The 19,427-nt window shown below is 56.4% G+C and overlaps 1 protein-coding gene across 3 annotated transcripts; it reads right to left on the reverse strand.

Moving 5' to 3' along the window:
• Nucleotides 1–4,891: 4,891 nt before the first annotated feature.
• Arhgef19 (Rho guanine nucleotide exchange factor 19) lies at nucleotides 4,892–17,802 on the reverse strand. 3 transcript variants are annotated; one of them, XM_078025391.1, is made up of 16 exons: nucleotides 15,631–17,799; nucleotides 13,879–14,313; nucleotides 13,219–13,491; nucleotides 12,942–13,053; nucleotides 12,793–12,869; nucleotides 12,213–12,475; nucleotides 11,386–11,546; nucleotides 11,127–11,279; nucleotides 10,814–10,943; nucleotides 10,661–10,735; nucleotides 10,389–10,478; nucleotides 10,102–10,262; nucleotides 7,717–7,875; nucleotides 7,346–7,428; nucleotides 5,926–6,030; nucleotides 4,892–5,607 (listed from the first exon to the last, which is right to left on the reverse strand). In XM_078025391.1, exons 1-16 carry the CDS (start codon nucleotides 15,728–15,730, stop codon nucleotides 5,450–5,452), a joined length of 2,535 nt encoding a protein of 844 aa, XP_077881517.1. In that variant the 5' UTR covers nucleotides 15,731–17,799; the 3' UTR covers nucleotides 4,892–5,449. The 3 variants fall into 3 exon arrangements, with proteins under 3 accessions (XP_077881517.1, XP_040143908.2, XP_077881518.1); XM_040287974.2 differs by having other exon boundaries at nucleotides 7,349–7,428; nucleotides 15,631–17,798; XM_078025392.1 differs by lacking the exon at nucleotides 11,127–11,279 and having other exon boundaries at nucleotides 15,631–17,802.
• Between the last annotated feature and the right edge of the window lie 1,625 nt (nucleotides 17,803–19,427).

Here is a 19,427-nt window from a genome sequence, read left to right on the forward strand (position 1 = left end):
TTTACCACTGAGCCACATTCCCAGCCCTTTTATTTTATTTTGAGACAGGGTCTTGCTAAGTTGCTCAGCCTGGTCAGAACTTGCAATCCTCCTGCCCCAGTCTCCCAAGTTGCTGGGGTCACAGGCATGCACCACTGCACTAGGTGCCAGTTCCCGTCTTTGGGGATTTGAATGTGCCCATTTCTGTCGAGTGTGTACCAAGAAGGTGGTGGGACTGTGCACTCAGCACGTGCTCAGCTCTAGCGAAGCTGCTGGGCTGCTGAGAGCGGTGGTGCCCATTCACGCCCACCACTGCCTGCCTGGCTGGCTGTGCCAACCCTGGGGAGCTATTCAAGAGTCCCATACTTCCCCTGTTTACCCAGTAGGGGACGCCACAAAGACTGGCACTGTGTCCCCTGGTCCTGAGGAGGCGTAAATGAGGGAGGAGAATGAAGGAGGTTGGAAAGAGGGGGCAGGTGGGAGGGAGGAGGGAGGGAGGAGGGAAGGGGAGGAGGAGGGCGGGAAGGCGGAAGCACACAGGGCTGTGCTCTGCCAGGCTTGCAGCCCCAGACAAGTGCCCACCAAGTCAGAAGCTGTGCTCATTGGTTCCCCAAAACCAGGCTGTGCCATGGGAACAAACCACTGAGCAAATTTCTTCCCCTCCCTTTGCCCCCCCTGTTGGTGCTGGGGACTGAGCCTCAGGCCCTGCCTATACTAAGTACCCAACCACTGGGCTGCACTGTCAACCGGTATACATCACTCTCTCAATTATTTTTCAGGACAAAAATCTACATAGACTCAGAGTTTGGGGACCTGGGATGGTCATGGGCAGCAGAGAGGAGCGTGGGTGCTGGTGGGGAGACAGTCCCCGGAAGCCATGTGTGCTGGCTCCCGCAGGCACGTGGCTTGGAGACTGGCTGGGCAGACAGCCCCAGGCCGGACCTGCCCTAGACATGCCCGCCTCCACCTCCTGCCCTGTCCAATACCACCCGCTCCAGCCTCCTCCGCCTCAGCAAGCAGGGGCAGGGCCCTGGGTCCGTGGCCAAGGCCAGATACCAGTGCAGGGCCTACTGGGCAGAGGCAGGCGCTGCTGAGAGAGGGGCCTCCAAGAGGCCTGGTCTGGACCTATCTCTTGGTGGGGGAGCAGGCAGGGGGGGAGGGGAGTGGGCCAGCCAGCCTTGGGAAGTCCTGTTGGCAGCACCCCCAAGCCAGCCCCCGGGGCCAGCAGTCTAGCCCAGCCCCAACACAGGCCAGAATCGGATGTGCCAGGGCAGGGAAACGTGGGGGGCCTCTGCTCTGCCAGCCCATGTCAACCTCGGCTCTCCCCGAGCAGATTCCTGGGGTAGGCACAGGAAAGCCATCCTCACGCTGTCCACGTGCCTTAAGTCCTCCAGGGGCAGAGGCCGCACCACCTCCAAGGTGGTCGCTTGGTATAATTTCTTCACAGGGCACGTGTCCAACGCTTCTGTCCATGGAGGCTTTTGGAAGTAGGTACCCTATTTTGCAGTTGAGGTAACTGAGGCTCAGGGACTTAAAGACCCTCTGAGGAGCTTGGGGCCTTGTCTAAAATCCCATGATATGTGCGCGCGTGCGCGTGTGCACACACACACACACACACACACACACACACACGAGTGCGCGCACACACTTCCCACGGCTGAAGAGGGGTGCCTCTGCGGCAATGGGCACCCCCAGCAGCCAGGTCTTGGTGTCTAAATCCCACTGTCCTAATGAGTGGAGCCTGCCCTCCTTGGAGATACAGCAGAGTCCTCGGTGGAGGCAGGAGACACGCAAGATGAGCCTGGAGTGTCCTGCAGGGGCCAAAACCAAGGAAATGCTCAAAACCTCAGAGGACGTGGGCAAGGCAGACAGTCACAGGAGGTGACCTGAGAGACCTCGGCAGAAAGCTGGAGCAATCTGAACCCCTGGACAAGCCCATAGTATTAGATTGCAGCCCAGAGTTTAGAATGCATAGACACACGAGTCCACGCGGCTAGAAGACTAAATAAATGAAGGGAAAGGGACAAATCCTCCATGAGGAGGAATTCCTAATAACACGTGGAGATGCATCCTCCCAGAGTGCAGCACGCCCTGTGGGCTCCACTGGGTTCCAAGGAACAGTTTGGGAAAGAGGAGAAAGAGGTGCTTCATGGTAGAAAACCCAGCAGACACCACCTTACCCACATAGTCGAGGTCAACATGGCTGGGGCTGCAGAACTCGGTGGTTTAAAAAAAATTCAAAAAGGCCAAAGCCTGGAGCAGTGGCCCTCACCTGTGATCTCAGCTACGAGGGAGGCTGAGGCAGGAGGATCACCAGTTGGAGTCCAACGTCAGCAACTTAGGGAGACCCTGTCTCAAAATAAAAAAAATAAAAAGGGCCGGGGGTGTGGCTCAGTGGTTAAGCGCTCCTGGGTTCAATGCCCAGCACCACAAAAACACAAACAGAACCAGCTCACGTGGCAAGTCCCGGGCCAGCATGTGCCCCCTGCCGAGATGCGGTCTGTCTGCCCCCAAACCCCATCACTCAGGTCTGGCCATGAGGAAAACATCAGATACCCTGCTCGTCGGCAAAACACTGAGCAGAACTCCTCAAAATGTACAAGGTCAGGAAAAGCAAGGAAGGATGGAGAAACGGTCACAGACCAGAGAGACAGACAGACATGGTAGCCGGAAGCCACGAGGGCTCCAGGAGCAGAAAAGGGCAAACAGCTGAGTTAGCGGTGGGGTGCGGAGGGGTCCTTAGCTGTGCCACGGGGACCCCGTCCTGGGAGGCATTTCCAGTGGAGGGTTGTGAGGGGGTGGATGGGACCCCTCCCCTTGCAATATCCCCATACACCCAAAAGGATTCAGGAATAAAAGGTGGGAGGGCTGGAGGTGGGGCTCATGGGTAGGGAGCGTGCAGGGTGAGGCCTGGGCTCCTTCCCCAGCTTTGCAAAAAAATAAATAATAATAATAATAATAAATAAACTTAAAATGACTGTAAACACTGCACGTGGGGCTGGGGTGTGGGTAACTGAGTGGCAGGGCACTTCAGTCATTCCCCAAGCCCTGCCCTGGGTCTGTGCCTCTCTCCATCCGCCCAGGTCTGCCCCCTGGGGCAGGGTAGGCCTCTGTCTTCCTCCCCCAGTGACCTCCTTTGGAAGCTGAAGCCAGCCCCCTGTCCCGCGCTCACTTCTCAAAGCTCACTGTCCAGCTCCTCCCGCTCTCCTGGCGGCTTGGACTTCGCCAACAGTGGCCTGCTCAACGTGGACCCTGCTTCCCAGCAGCTGCCCATCCTGCTTGGGGACCACTTGGACTCCAGGGCAGCTGACCCCAGCCAGGCCTCGGGGAGGAGCATGTGATTGGCGTGCTGCGGTTTGGATCTGAGTGTCCCCAGGCCCACGTGTCCCAGGCTTGGTCCCCTGCCCATGGCTCTGCTGGGAGGTGGTGGAGCTGTAGGATGTGGGGCTGGTGGGAGTTAGGTCACTGTGGAGGGGTGCCCTTAAAGTGGACACTGGGACCCGTTCTCCCCTCTCACTTCCTGAGGTGAGCAGACCTCTTCCCCTCCTCGCTCCCACCCTGTGTTGCCACAAGTGACAGGGCCAAAGACCCTGGACTGAACCTCTGAAAGCCTGAGTCAAAATAAACCTTTTCTCCTTTTAAGTTGATTATCTCAGGTGTTTTGTGCCAGTGATGAAGAGCTGACCGACACACTTAGCCTACATCTAACAGCATAAACCATGCCCCACATCAACCCAGAGGAAGCCATGCGACCCCGGCAGTCCAGTCAGAAAGAATCCCAGGACTGGGGTTGGAGTTGTGGCCCAGTGGTAGGCATTTGCCTGCATGTGTTAGGCCCTGGGTTCGATCCTCATCCCCGCATATAAATAAATAAAAGATTCACTGACAACAACAACAACAAAACAATCCCAGGACTTTGGGAATACTGAGACATTTTTCCTCCATGTTGGATATGAATGAAGAGGCCCCAGGCCTGGGGATGTAGCTCAGCTGGTAGAGTGCTCGCTTTGCCTGCACAAGGCCCTGGGTTCAATCCCCAGCACCACCAATAAAAAAAAAAAAAAAAAAAAAAAAAAAAGGAACAAAGAAGCCCCTAGAAGCTCTAAGAGGAAGATAACACCAAGGACAGGAGTCGAGAAATGCAGAGAGCTGGGTCCTCAGTGACATCAATGAGCCACCTGATCAAGCCAAGTCTGAAGCCCACCTTGTCTCTTCTGTGCTCAGAATAAAAACTATGGTAAAAATGACCCCTCAAAGTATATCTATGTCCTAATCTCTGGAAACTAATTTTTCAAAAATGATTAAACGGTTTTTTAAAATAGTAGATTAGGAGTATCTTTGTAATGTGATCTATTAATTTATTCTGAGATGCCAGGAATTGAAGCCAGGGCCTGGCACACGCTAGGCAAGCATTTTACCACTGATCAATGCCCCCAGCCTCTTTTATTTTTACTCTGAGACAGGGCCTTGCTAAGTTGCTGAGGCTGGCTTTGAACTTGGGATCCTCCTGCCTCGGTGTCCCAGGTCCCTGGGATCACAGGCATGTGCCACTGCACCCCACTCTGCCTGTATCAGTGCAGGATGATGACATGGGGGATTATCTGGGTGGGCTCCAAACTTTAGGAACAATCACATGTTCGTAAGCAGAGGCAGGAGATCTGACAAGAACCGGGAAGGTGACCCCAGAGACAGAGCCTGGAACGATGTGGCTCCAAGTCAAGGAATTCAGCAGCCACTAGGAGCCAGAAGAGGCAGGATGACCCTCTCCTGGGTCCCCAGTGGAGTGCAGCCCTGCCCAGCCTGCCAACACCTGGACGTGGGCCCAGCGATGTTGGACTTTAGAGTCCTGCTCCAGAGCGGTGACAGAGACATTGCTGTTGATTGAAGTCACCCAGAAGCCATAGGAGACAAATCCAAGAACTAATAAAATCTCTTTAATATTCAGCTGTTGGAACCCAATGTTTCATGACGGCAGCTGAAGGCAGCCTAACCATGCGGCGCCTGTCCCTGGAGAATTCTGGAAAAGGAAACCCAGGGCGAAGCAGCCAGAGGCGCTCCTGGTCTCAGTGCGCAGGCTCCCGGGCTCCAGAGACGGGTCACAGCCACCAGCCCCAACCTGGCGCTGTGGGGAGGGGGCAGAGAAGACTCCAGACACACAGAGGTCCCAGCACCCACCAACCAGCACTAGAGCACTCCTCGGCCAGCACCCTGCCAGAGGGGCCCAGAGGTGGGCAGGGTGGAGGGCACAGCGGGAAGGGCCGCGTCCTCGCCTGTCATGGCCCCCATCCCACAGGAAGAGCCTCACTCGGCCCTGAAGTGTGGACACCGAGGAGCACAGGACAGGGAAGACCCTCTGGAGGCCCCACTCCTCGGTCCAGCCTGTTCCCTCGATGGCAGGGCCAGCGGCCGCAGCAGCCCCGGGGTGTGGAGACACTGCAGGCCCCTGACCTGTCCAGGCCAGGGGTGCCAGTCACGCGGGCGGCTCCCCCAGCTTGCTGGTGGCACTGGTGATCCGCTTATTCTCCCGGAGGTTCCGGAGGCGGGCGCTGAGGCTGCTGATCTCTTCCACGTAGGCCTGGGGCACCCACCCCTTCTCGCCATCGGCCAGCCGGACCCCCTCCAGCCAGCCTAGGGACACAGCCCACAGCAGCATTGGTAGCATCAAAGGGGCACCAGGCCTCCGCCTGATGCCAGCCTGGGCCCAGGTGACATTATTTCAGCATGTCCTAGCTGTCTTGTAGATAAACTGACCTGTTTTTATTGATACCTCTGAGAAGGGTATTTCCCAGTCTCCCCCTTCACTCTAGATCCTGCAGCTTTAGGAGCAGGAAGTTCCTCCTCTTATCTAACGGATTCCCACACGCTGTGGTTTATCAACCTTTGCACAATCTTTCCCTGTGATGTCTAAGCCCTGGCCGGGAGTGCTTCCCAGGGTGGCACGCTCACCGTCACTGGTCCGGGTCTTCACTGCCAGGATGTCCGTCTTCTCCAGGGTCAGCTCATCAGGCTGCAGGGCCTTGTACGTCCTGACACACTGAACCTGAGGGCGGTCTACAGCCCCAGGGAGGGTCGGGGAGTCCCAGGCACGTGGGGAAGGGAGGGGTAGTAGGAAAATGTAAAGCAAAGGGAGGAGCTTTTCTGTCCCTCCCCGCCGCAGGCCACCAGCAAGACCTGGCGCCCTCTTCTTGCAGTTCAACCCTGCTGGGTCCAGTCCCTCCACGTTTTGGTTTCTACTCTGGCCAAGGCTCTCACCTCCCAGCTCAATCCCACACTTTGCCCTTGACCCCTAGACTCCAACCTCCAACTGCCACTCAGGAAATAGTGATGGCGTCACACGTCCCCTGACAGCACTGAGGCTCTCCCTCTGCAGCGATGCCAGCCACACCCTTCCCTCTCCCCTGAGAACGTCCTCAGACCTCCCTGGGCCCACAGGCCTGTGTGGTCGGCCAGGAGTGCTCCTCCTGGACCGTCCATGGCTGCCCTCCTCATCCCCTAGGGCTCAGAGGTTACTTCCCAGGGGCGTGCCCTCACCACCTGTCTGGAGTAGGGGTCTCATGCCAGCCAGTGGGACTCAGCCCAAGTCAGAGGATCTGTGGCTCCAGGCCCTACCCTTTCCAACAGGCTAGTTGGGCAGGAGGTCCAAACGCCACAGGTTAGAGCATCTAAACCAGCTCTGTCACCTACTGGCTCTGTGACCTTGGGCAAGTTACTTAACCTTTCTGGGCAGATATGAAAAATGAAGAAAATGATTCTCACAGAGCTGTGGTGAAGATTAAATAAAATAAATGCAAATGCAAAGGTCCTAGCCCTGGGCCTGGCGTGTGGCAGGTGCTGGTGGAAACGCATCCCTTCCTTCCTGAACGCATCCCTTCCTAAAGCTCAGCCCGAAGGCTCTGCTCAGAGCCATCAAGATCAACTGCCTGCCAGCAAGGTGCTCTGGGACTAGGCAGCACCGTGACTCCCCAGCCCAGACTCCAAGGAGGTGACTCTATCAACCAAGCAGGCCCCCACCCTCTCTCCACCACCCACAGGTACCGTTCTCTTTGCAACTGATGCAAAGGCAGAGGCAGACCCGGTCTCCAGAGAGCTCTGCCACTTACAGGCTGGGTGAACTGGACTAATCCCCTCCCCACTCAGAATCTGTCTTTAACATGCAGAATGGACTTTGGAGATTCCTTGTGCTGCCCCCCTCCCACAGGGCCGGCCTGTCCTGTGTCAATCCTGCCTAGCCTTCCAGGGTCCTCTGAGCCACCCCTAACCACCCCAGGCTGCCCGTCTCCCTCCCTACAGCCACCCAGGATTGGAGGAAGAGAAAGCAGTGAGGTCCCCAGCCTAAGGGACATGGGGTGGTTGGGGTGGAGGCTACTACCTTCCCCCTCGCTGATGACCTCCTTGTCCTCCTGGGGGCTGGAGGGGCACAAGGCTGAGATCCACCTCTGCTTCTCACTCCTAAGGAAGAGGGGGCTGTATTGTCACAACATGCCAAATACCACTGCCCAGAGGTGAGGGAAACCAGGTCACGGAGAACGATGTCCAACTCAGGAGCCACGTCTGCTCCGCCCCAGAGCCCCCAGGATGTTAGCGCTGCCCATGTCCTGCCTTGCCCCATCCTGAAGCCAGAGATAAGGGGTATTTGTTGGCATCCAGAAGACACCCAGGGCCTGGCCCTGGCCCCCAAGTCGGACACATCTGCTGCTCTGGGCACTCGGGGTCCTCCTCCCTCCCCTGGCCACTCACTCTGTACGAGCCCTCAGCAGGAACTGGTGCTTGGCATGCTGCCCGTGGAGGAGCCGGAGGAGAAACACGTGGCCCGGGATGCCCTGCAGCTGCAGGCTGAGGTCCCTCACCTGCAGCTCCACCATCCTGGCATGGACGAAGACGGCAAACCTCCCGAGCCTGCGGGAAGGAGGAGGTCAGCCTGGCCTGGGCCCGGGCTCCTAGCACCATCCTCTGGACAAGGTAAGATGACCGAAGGGAGAGGGGTCTCTGCCCCTCCAGCAGCCTCCCAGGGAACCTCGCCCATGAAGGGTGCCACTCCTCCAGGGGCCAGCAAGAAACTGGCAGCTCCATCCCAGAGGTCGCTGACAGAGGGGGAAAGTGGTGACCAGTCCTGACCCAGGCACACCTTCAGCTTTCCCTGAACCTCTGCCCCAGCTCCTGCTGGGAGGACCCAACTACATGCGTTCCTGTTTGGTGTTGACTCCCTAACTGGTATAGAAGCTCCAAGAAGGCCAAACCTTGCCTCTTAGCCCTGCATCCTACAGCCGGGCACTGCCTGGCACACGATTTAGGTTCAGTAAACACTTGTGAGAAGGAGGGTGGAAAGTGGGCAGGGTATCCCACAGCTTCTGCTACATCCCCAGCCCTACTTTTAATTTTTTCATTTATTTCTGATTTTTTTTTTTTTAAGACAGGGTCTCACTAAGTTGCCCAGCCTGGCCTTGAACTTGGGATCCTCCTTCCAGAGTTGTTGGAATTACAGTTGTGACTTACAACATCCTGAGTGGCACCACTGTGCCCATCTGTCCCGTAGCTTCCTTATCTTAGCATCTGCCATTCCAAATCAATTCCCTTCTCTTTCTCCGTTCTAGGGAAGAACCCCACCAACTGCCCCAAAGGAAGTCAGGTGCCAACGCACCACCCCCCAAATGACCTGTCTTCCCTCCTATGTACTGTCCCCAGAATCCTCTCACCCTGAAACACCCTGTCACCCCTGGGGCACCCATACTCACCTGGGCGACTGCGAGGGCTTCTAGTCTCTCCTGCTCCCGGCCATCCTTCAGATGGACAGGAGCAATAAGTCACACTGCTCCTGGCTCTCCATGCTCCTTGCTGCCCCCAGGACAAGTCTGACCTCTCCACTGAAACTTGCAACATCCCAACTGCCCTCTCCTGACCTCTCTTCTATAAATTCAGCCACAGCAGGTTCATCATTCCAAAACACACTGTCCTGGGGTTGTGGCTCAGTGGCAGAGCACTTGCCAAACACATGTGAGGCACCGGGTTTGATTCTCAGTACCACATGCAAATAACTAAAATAAAGGGCCACTGACAACTAAAAAAAAAAAAAAAATTTAAAAACCACACTGTCCTCTCTTAAACTCCTACAGCCCTGCTGAATACTCTCCTCCAAATTACTACTCTACCTGGAAAACAACTCCTCATCCTACGAACCCAACTGAAATGTCCCTTCCTTTGTGTAGCTTTATCAATACTCACTCCACACTAGGGGCTGCCACACACACCCTCCCATCTGAACCCACATGACATGATTATCAGGATGGATGCTCACTGGTCTGAGAGTCCTGTGAGCAGGCAGCAACTGTCATGCATATTTATGTCCCCAGTACTCAGCAGAGGGGGTCCATTACAGAACAAGTTCAGTGACAGTTTATCAAGTAAGCAAAAAATCAGGAATGAACTCTTCTCATGGATTGAGATGCCCTCTCTCCACCCCATCCAGCCTCCACCTAATGAGCTCTTCTTTCTGATCCCTCCTCACCTGGGATAATCACAGCTAGGACTGAGCGAGTGCTCCTTGGGCCCAGGCACCCAGCTGAGCTCTTTTTAAGAGTGACTGTCACACTGGATGTCCCTACACGGTAGCCTGTTTTACAGGTGGACACTAGGGCGGTGTGGTAGGTAAGAACATGGGTTCTGGCATCACACAGAGGTGGTTACCTCTGGGTCCTTCATTCACTAGTGCCCCAATCTTGAGAATAACAAGGGAGCCTAATTTCCAGGGAGGTATCTGGAGGACTGAAGGGAATCCATGCAGCACGCCTGGCCCAGAACATGTCCTGGGCCAATGTTGGCTATTATCACTGACTCAGGGAAGAGGTGGACTTCAGAGCTTTGCTCATTTCTGATCTCACTGGCTGAAGCTTCACATCCTCTGCACACAGCCCAGCCCTTGACTCTCCCATCTGGACAATGGCCTCACTGTCCACCTGTGTTCTAGGAGCCTCCAATGCTCAGGGTGCCCAGGGAGCTCACGGTGCCTGGGGAGCTTAGCCAGGCACAAGCTGGGGCTCCCAAGTCCTGTGAGAGGCCATTAGCAGTGGTCCTGATGGAGGAGAAGAAAGCCTGGCTCCGATCCTCCTGCCCACCACCCAGACTCACTCCTTCCGCCGGGAGAGCAGCAGGCAGTCATTGAAGAGGTGCAGGTAGACAGCCTTGCTGGACAGCTTCAGCTTGGCAGGAGGCACTGCGGGCAGTGGTGCCAGTTCCACCAGCTCCCCATGCCGAACCAGCCAGCGGGCCTGAGAGATCAGCGGGAAGATCTGGAGGATGGAGTAGACAAAGAGAGGCTCAGGGGCACAGACAGAAAGCACAAGTTGGGAGGTGGGTATGGGAATGACACTGGGGCCTGAAGTCCCCAGGGGAAAGAGGAAACAAGAGCCACAAACCTTGCCCTCAAAGTGGATCTTCTTGCTCAGGTGAATGAGCTCCTCGGTCCTCTTCATGGACTGCACACTGGCATTGCACTCTTGTACCAGCTGGGGAGGCCAGGGGCAGGTCACCTGCAAGCCGCTTGACCAGAGCCCAGGATACCAGAGCCCAGCCTCAGGCCTCTGCCCAGGAATCAGAGACCCCCACAGCTGGAGGCTCTTTAAAGGACATGCTAGGAGTCCAGGACAGCTGGTCAGGAGCCCAAACAGCCCTGTCCCCCTGAGCTCACCTCCTTGAGTGCATTAAAAGCCTTGGTGGCCATATCTTCATCTTGGGAGCCCTGGGCTGTGCGCTTCAAGATGTTCTAGAGGTGAGATTCTAAAATGAGACAGGCCACTCCCTCCCCCATGATCTTGCCTGCCCAGCCCTTCCCTCTGGGTACCTCCACCAGCATCTTCAGGCGGGTGATCCTCTGAAAGGGCAGGATGAGGAAGGAGGTGAGGGGCAGTCGTTGGCACACTGGGGACTCCTCCAGACGGGCCAGGATGCTGGGGAACTTGGGGTTTTCCAAGCTATAAAATGGGGAGAGGAGTCACCCCTAGGCCTGAACTCCTGGTGTCCACCACCCCACTACTCCTTGGCTCTTCAGGTGCCACTTATCTTGGTCACAGAGCCCCTTAGAGGGACCCCTCCCCGTTCAGAGTCACGGCCGGGACCTCCCTCCCTCCTCCCCCATACAGAGCCCCCAGCCCTACAGCAGGCGCTGGTAAGTGCGCTCCTGGTAGGCCTGGTTGGTGACATAGGGCAGGTAGACACGGCGGAAAGCAGGACAGTGCTGCAACACCACGTCGCATACACTGAAGCGCAGCACATCTGCCTCCAGACGCTGCTCCAGATCCTGCAAGAACCTGAAGGGTGGGCCGGGGCTCAGGGCCAGAGCAGAGCTCACAGATCTGGGGGCGTGCCAGCCACAGAGTCGGTCCCCACCTCCACCAGGCCAGATCACTCCCTCACCTCTCGCTGGTACTCTTGACCTCAGGAAGTTTGGAAAAGAGCCACTGCTTATCCTGCGCCCCCAGACACTCGTTGAGGTCGGTGGAGCCTAAGAAGTGACCTACGGCTACTGTCAAGCTGTGGATGTATGAGGCTTCGGAGGTGATCAGTTCAAATTTGGCCTGAGGGAGGATGGACGGGGTTGTAAGGGCCAGGCTAGCCTACCTCGAGATCCTGGCCTGGAATCCCCCAAACCCAAGGCCGCCTCCACAGACACCCTATACCCATCCCTTCTCTAATTGCACCCTTAATCTGGTTCTTGGCGGCGGCCCAGGGTCCCGCCTCCTGCCGCAGGCAATTGTAGGAGCCAAACAGTGGCCCTCGACTCCACCCCTTCCTCTAGCTCCGCCCACCTGCCCCATTCCGCTAATCCGGGCCCTGCCTCGCCCGCGGAGCGCTCCTCCATCAGCCCCGCCCCTGCCCTAGGCCCCGCCCCACCCAGCGCCGGCTATCTCGATGGCTCCTCCCCCCTCAGGCCCTGCCCTATCCGAGGCTTCGCTCCCTTGGCTCCGCCCCTCACGCTCCCAGTCTATCTTCTCTACTTGCCTTCGGCCCCACTACTTCTCTTGTCCTAGCTTCCAGGACCCTCCCGTCCTCAGTGTGGGCAACCCTGCCGCTCGGTCCTTTTGTGACTCGGTCCGCTCTAAGTCCCAGGACTTGTGGCCCGCTCCCTACCTACCTACTTGTTGTCCTACCCTCTGAGGGCGCCCCCCCGCCCAGGCTCCGCCTCCGCCCCCCCCCGACTCAGGCTCCGCCTCCTCCCCGCCCCGCCGGGTCCCGGCGCCCACCTCCTGCAGTTTGCAGTCTCGCAAGCTCAGCGTGGCCAGAACGCCACTGCCGCGCACGTCGGGGATGTCCTGCCATAGCGAGAAGGTGGAGCCTCGCGCCGAGCGCTGCGCCCGGAAGGAGCTGCTCGGGGAGAGGTTGGCGCGCGGCGGCCCGGGCCCCTCCTCCGCGCCCTCCGCCTCGTCCCCGGGGCCCTCCTCTTCGCGCTGCTGCCGCCGCAGTTCGCGGGCGCTGGCCACGTCGCTGTATTCCTGGTACAGGACAGCTGGGAGGGGGAGGGACACGGGTAGGGCCGTGGGACGCCCGCCGGCCCCGGCACGGCTCCTCCCAGGTTCTCCCGAGAGCCAGCCTCACTTAACAAGCCTCTGCAGTGGTTGGGACACATTGAATTCATTCATTCACTCATTTATTCATGCCGTTGACACTAATTGAGCGCCAGCTGCGCGGTAGCACCAGTGCTAGATTTCGAGAATTCAGTTCTCTCGTTCACACGATCTGAACCTCCCACCTCTCCAAACCCTGGAGTTTCCACACCCCAGCCTCTTCCTCCGTGATCCCCTCCCAGAGACCCTCTCCGCTTACAGTTAAGGAGGAATCGCGACTGCCGCCGCTCGTTAGCGCTTCTAGGATCTGGAGGCGGCCCTTCTTGCGTGTCCAGCCTAGGAAAGAGTGTCAGGACTCTAATTTGGCTGCACCCTGCCTCAGACCCGAGCCGAGTGAGTGGTGGTTACCTGGGTTCCAGCAAGCCGCCGTGGCTCTCGCTTGGGTCAACAGGTGCCGCCGGCGGAGAAATGCTGTCCACCCTCATCTCTATGCTTCGGGGCTCCCTTCCAGATGCCTTCCCTAGAGAGAGAGAAAGAGCTGAGGGTGGGTGGTCCCAAGGGTACAGGGCACAACACCCTTTCAACCAGCATCCAGTGGCAAGTGTCCCGGTGTCTAGCGAGTTGGACATGCCCCACCCTCATGTGCTCACCCAGGGCTGTCAGGGACCAGGGGAATTGTTGGTACCTTCCCGGGCTGCTCCTGAGGTCAGTGCCCTGGCTGATGAATTCCGCCCCAGGCGCAGAGAAGAGTGCAGCCGGGTCATCAGCTCTGAGGCTGAGAAGCGCCTGCGCTCAGGCCCCTCAAGGCCAGCCCTGGTAGTCCCAGACAGTTCCAGTGGCCTGGGCTCCTCTGTGCTCAAATGCCTCTCTTGGGCAGCTTGCCCAGGCTCCATGAAGACAGCTTGGGCCTGGGGGCTGCCCATGACCTCTTCACGCTGGTACACTCGCATCTTGCGCCCTGTGGTTGTGGGGCATGAGAGCACAGGCTGGCACCTACTGGGGTCTCTTCCAACCCCTGTCTCCTGCTTTTGCCCTGTGGTTCTGGGCATCCCAGGGAGTTCAGGCCCCATGCCCAAGAGAAAGGCTGATGTTTCTGTGAGGATCTGGTGCCCAGGGCCATGGAAGCAATGAGAGGGGTAGAGAGCACAGGGCAAGGGCCCAGGACAGCCAGAGACTTGTTGTGTAACCTTTGACAAGTCACTTGCCCTCCCTGAGCACTATAGTTCCCTAATCACTGAGATCTGCCACTTGTCCTGGAACTCTGGGGCTTAAGGGGTTCAAAAAGAGCCCACCCAGCCCCCTCCCCTGTCTGCCCCAATGGGCCATTCCCCGAAGGGTAACTCACAGGCTGACTTCTTCTCAGAGCCATGGCTGGCCCGTCGCTGTGGCTGTGTGTGCTGAGAACTCCAGGGTCCCTCCAGAGCTGGGGGCTGAGCACCAGGACAGTGGGGCCAGCTGCCCGCCCTGCTGGGCCGCATCCCCCCACTGGTGGTGTCTGGGCCTCCTGGGGATGGTGGCCATAGCAACCTTTGGAGAGGGGCAGGGGTCCCCAGGGACCAGCGGCTGCCAGAAGCCTGTAGCTCCTCCGGGGCGACGGGGAAGAGGTCCAGACACACAGGGCTCAGGGGCTGCAGGGTGGGCAGCTCCACAAAGGACAGACTCTCCTGCTGGCACACAGCTACTGGGCGGCGGGCAGTACTAGGTGGCCCAGCCAGGTGGGGCTGGAGGGTCGCAGGTGGCCCACAGTCCATTCCTCCTTTGCTGTGCCACCCACCTGTGCCTGCAGGGGAGAAGGGATCAGAGCCAGGCACAGGACAGCTGGACTAGCCAGTAAGCCACCACATTCTGGAGGCCTGGACAACCCCTCGTGTATGCTGTTTATACACATCTGCACAAACACCCACCTGATTATCTAATTAAGAGCTAATAGTTGGCCCTTACGTAATGCCATAATGCCGGGCAAGTGCTTTCCACATATCATCTCATTTAACTCCTCCTATAAGTCGATGCTGTTATTCTACCCATTTTATAGGTGAGGGAAGTGAGGCAAAGAGGTGGATATGTGGTGAGTGGTAGAGCCAGGATACTCACTCGGGCTTTGCAACTTTCAAGACTTGCTATTTATTCACTGTGTACCTTCTTGAATACACTGATGCATGGCATATATGTGTATTGCCACACAAATCCATGTTCCAACAAATACATTCACACATTTACCCTCAAGTACACACACTGACACATACACTTTCATAGATACACTCAGACTTTTGAGATTCAAGTACACAAATTCTCGGGCACATTTTTTTTTTTTTTTTTTTTTACTGGAGATTTAACTCAGGGGCACTCAACCACTGAGCCACATCCCCAGTACTATTTCATATTTTTATTAGAGACAGAGTCCCACTGAGTTGCTTAGCACCTCGCTTTTGCTGAGGCTGGCTTTGAACTTGAGATCCTCTGGCCTCAGCCTCCCAAGCTGCTGGAATTACAGGCGTGCACCACCATGCCTGGCTCACGGACACATATTTTTTGATTCGCTTTTTTATTTTTTTTTAAATCAAACATCTATATAGGTGTTTTCTTCCAAACATGCACTCACCTATCTGATGTTTACACACACACACACACACACACACACACACACACACACACACTTTCCCATTCTGTTCCAGTCACACACACACACACCCCAGGATGCAGACATGAATGCATGGGCCCACTAGTCCTTGCTTTGGTGTGACCCAACCCCCCTCCCCCCCTCCCCCCGAGTGGCGGCCTTCAGTGCTGAGTGATGCCCACACCCATGCCAAGCTGGCTGGGAGGGTCACAGCCGGAAGGCAGGCCGCCAACCCAGATTAGGTGGGGCCCTCCCAGGGAAGGGTAGAGAGGTGGCCTAGCCCCCCAGCTTGGGGTCAGGGGGGTTTTCTCCCACCCTGGCTCCTAGCCCCTGGATCAAGCAAGGCTAATTGGGTTCTTTCTGGGCAGGACGTCATCCCGGGAGCCTGCCAGAGCCTTGGGGTAGAACCATGATCTGAGGGGTCTAAGCCCCCATGGCCTTTGCCCCAGGGTGTTCCACTACCACCCTCCTGCCCCTCACCTTTCCAGCTGCTGATGCTGTCGGGCTGCTGTGCAGGGGAAGCCCTCTCTCTGCCCAGCTGGCTGGGGGAGATCCCACCCAGACAAAGAGTTTGATTCATCAAACCCTGTGGTGAGGCAAGCCGGGAGGGAGGAGGGAGCAGGCAGCGGGCTGGGCGGGGGCCTACCCTAGCCTGGCCTCACTGTGGGCAGGCTGGGCAGCAAGGACCCCCCAGAGGTCCCTTCTGGCCAAATGGGCAGTGCCCAGTCTGGCAGGGCCAAGAAACTCAGAGGGAGACCCAGAGAAATGTAGACCATTTAGAAAGCAACTCAGAAACTGAGACCCTGAATGCTGACAAACAGAAAAACCACAGATGCTAAGACATTCAGGGACCCAGAGACGCAGACAGAGACACAAAAAATTTCAGACAGTCCAGATACTCAGAGACAGACATGAAGCCCAGAAAAACCCCAGAAGACAGATGGACAAACAATTCATGCCCCGTGGGCTTGCCAGTCTGGTGGGAGAGCCAAGAATGAAAACAGTTACAATCCAGATTGGCAAGAGCCAAGCCAGAGGCACAGCTGAGTAGTGTGCCAGGCTCACTCAACCTGGGAATCCTGGAGGTCTTCCTGGAGGAGGTCATGGTAACAGCTAATGCAAAATCCCCAGGACCCAGAGCACCTAAAGAGGAGTGGTCCAGCTGCTTCCCCATTCTTACCCCTGGCCAGGTGGGAACCGGCTGCTCCTAAGGAGCCTCCCTGAGGTGGCGCCTCTAGCTTGTACCTGGAGCCTCTGTCCATCTGAGTATACTTCCCTAAGCCTCAGTTTCCTCATTTGGCAAACAGGAGACAGACACCAACTTGACAGTGCTAATGGGAGAATAGGCACCGTAGAGGTGAAGCACCCAGGGCAGAGTGGAGCTTGTTGTTCACGGTCATTCCCCAGAGTATCATTATTATTGTCATCAGTCTTTATGGTGTTGGGGGATGGTCTGGGTCATCAGCCAGATGGGAAAAATGAAGATACACATGACATCTTAGGAGCATGTGGGTGGGGACCCAGGTGGCCTCTGCCCTCCAGATAGGTTTCTTTCTCTCCAGGAATAAGAAGTCCTCAGCACAGTTCGTGCATGCCCCTGCTCCCTGTATTAGAGGAAATTCTATTGGAGTTCTAGACGCCCCTGGAAGGCAGGGAGAGGCAACCCCCATAATTTACAGGGATAAATAAGCCAAACATTGAGTCTCGGGGCAGAGGCACGTCCAATTGAGGCCTTGGGGAAAAGCCTGGTGAGTGTGGGCAGAGGGAAGGTGGACGGCAGGAGCGGGCTGGAGGCAGGTCCTGAGTGGGCGGTCAGGAGTGAGCAGCCTCCACCCACCCCACGCCCAGGCTGAGGGGCGAAGGGAATGATCCACCCAGCTGTGGTGTGGCCACCCAACCTCAATGCTGGGGATCAGGCAGGGGCAGAGCTGCGTTCATATTGTGTGTAGCTCATCTCTGCTAGGAAAAAAGAGAAGAAAACCTGAGGGAGAGAACTGGGCCCAGGCAGCAGGGACACTACCTGCCCAGGACATAACCTCAGGAGAGACCAGTGGCCATTCTAGAACCCAAAGGGGAAAAACCCAGCCAAAGGTTCAAGGCCCCATATTGGCACTAATCAGCTCTGTGTGACCTTAGACAAGGTTCAAGGCCCCATGTGGGCACTAATCAGCTCTGTGTGACCTTAGACAAGTCATGGCCCATCTGTGGGCCTCAGTATCCCCACCTTCAAAGTATCCCGAAGTTCCCAGCCCCAGCTGCTCCCTCTAAGAAACCTGTGTCATCATAAATATTTCTCCAGGACAAAAAGGATAGGCAGAGGCCAGGGAGAGTCCTATCGGGTGGGCACTGCCAGTCACAGAGGGCAATAGGCCACTTGGCAAAGCTGGCAGAGAGTGTCCTTGGACACGGACTATGGTCTTTTCCCTGCTCCTGCCTAGTGCCCCTAGCCCTGCAGCCCACAGGAAGAGGGATCCTGCCCCCTAAGGACAAAAAACAAGTGGGAGGTCATGGCTAGAAAGGGGATCCAGGCCAAGTGGTCTGCAGATCCCCAGGAGGCCATAAGTGTGTTGGGGCCAAGATCAGAGGCCAGGCAGGCAGCACAAAGGACTCACTTGGGGAAGACTGGTGGGAGGTGGATGGGGCTGCTGGCACCCTGGGGGCCCTACCTCAGCCAGGGAGCTCCGTCCAGCTGCGGGCACAGTCCAGGGCTGCAGGCCACCCTGGGGGCTCTGGGGTTGTAGCCAAGTCCTCAGGGGGCGATGTCAGCATGGCCCCTGAGCCCGGCAAGGCAAACTGCTGGGTATTGTGTGGGGCAGGGCGGGGGAAGGCGGAGGGAACCTTGCAGAGAGGCAGGCGGCTGTCTCAACGTGCCTGCTCCCCGCCCCCCTTCCTCAGAACCGGTTTGGCCAGTCTGGGGTACAGAGGGGGCTGGAACAATGGGAGTCCTATGCCTGCAAGAGAGGCTCTGAAGGACCCCAGATGTCCTAAAGATGGGGGAGGCATTGCTGCTTCTCCTGGGAGACAGGTTACTCCTCTGCTGGAGCTTCTCCAATGCAAGGTGTGCTCAGGGGACTCCTGGGGGCTGGAGAGCATCCTGGGAGCCTCACAGAGAATCTCCCAAGCCTTGGAATCCTCGGAACTCTGAGACCTCCACTGACCCTCTCTGAGCCTAATAACGCATATATAAAACAGGAATACTCAGCTCTGATGTTGAGACATGGAAATCGGTGCTGACAGTTGGCAATGTACATCTGGCTTCATCCTGGATGGCCTTTCTAACATGGCCACTTCTCACAAATTACTCATCCTTTACTGTCACCTGGAATGACCCACCTCACCATCTCCCATAGACCCTCCATCACAAAGCCTTCTCAGACTAAGCCCTCAGTAAAGTAATTAAGATAGCCTAAACCCAAACACCCTCTATAAGAATTCTTTGTGCTGCTCTGTATCTGGCCTGTAATTTTCCAAAGCTTGTGAAAGGGGAAGCTGCCTCCCCTCAACCCCAGCCCCACTACCTGCCATTAATTTGAACACTGCAAATGCCAAACACTTATTATTATATGATTTGGGCTGGGATGTTGTTCAGTGGTAGAGCTTGCCTGGGCTGTGTAGGCCCTAGGTTTGATCCCAGCTCTGGAAGAAAAAAAAAAAGTTATGTATACAAAAAATAATACATTGCTAATAACTTGTATTGCACATTTACTATGCACCAGGCACTCTTTTGAGCACTTTACATGCATTTCTTCATTCATTTATCTTTACCAGGACCTATGAGGCCCACACAGTGGCTGCTGCCACTCAGCAGGTCTGGAGCTTTCATAGGTAAAATCACACAGGCAGTTATCTCATTTGAATATCTCATCAGTTCTATGAAGTTTCTATCTTACAGATGATGAGACTGAGGTTCAAAGGATTAAATAACTTGCCCAAGGCCACATAATTAGTAGTAATGAACTAATAATGAAGTAGTAATGAAGCCTGAATCTGCCTGACCCCACCACCAACCTATATCCTTAACCACGCCCCTGCACTGCCTTACCAGGGTTTTGGGAGGGGCCCATAAACAGTGAAAGTCTATGGGAGATGTCTCTGCTGACCTAGCTAAACCCTTTTAGTGTGGTTCATACACTCTGGGTTTTGATGACACACAGGGCAGGGGCTTGCTTCATGGCTCAGACTCCAAACAGCGCTCCCCCAGAGTGGTTCCTTTAGCAGCCAAGGACGACCATTGTGTTCGGAGTCACTAGGATTCCTCTGCTTCCTGGTGTCCATAT

The sequence above is a fragment of the Ictidomys tridecemlineatus genome, chromosome 11 (assembly GCF_052094955.1).
Source record: "Ictidomys tridecemlineatus isolate mIctTri1 chromosome 11, mIctTri1.hap1, whole genome shotgun sequence".
Classification (NCBI taxonomy): domain Eukaryota; kingdom Metazoa; phylum Chordata; class Mammalia; order Rodentia; family Sciuridae; genus Ictidomys; species Ictidomys tridecemlineatus.

Bases quoted from the DNA above. Each gene is read 5' to 3' on its own strand.
- Arhgef19 (XM_078025391.1), bottom strand. From the start codon at position 15,730: ATGAATCAAACTCTTTGTCTGGGTGGGATCTCCCCCAGCCAGCTGGGC. The intron at 10,263-10,388 runs GTTTGTGGCTCT...TCCATCCTCCAG, and splicing joins AGATCCACTTTGAGGGCAAG to ATCTTCCCGCTGATCTCTCA. The intron at 7,429-7,716 runs GTGAGTGGCCAG...CCTCTTCCTTAG, and splicing joins CTGCTGAGGGCTCGTACAGA to GAGTGAGAAGCAGAGGTGGA.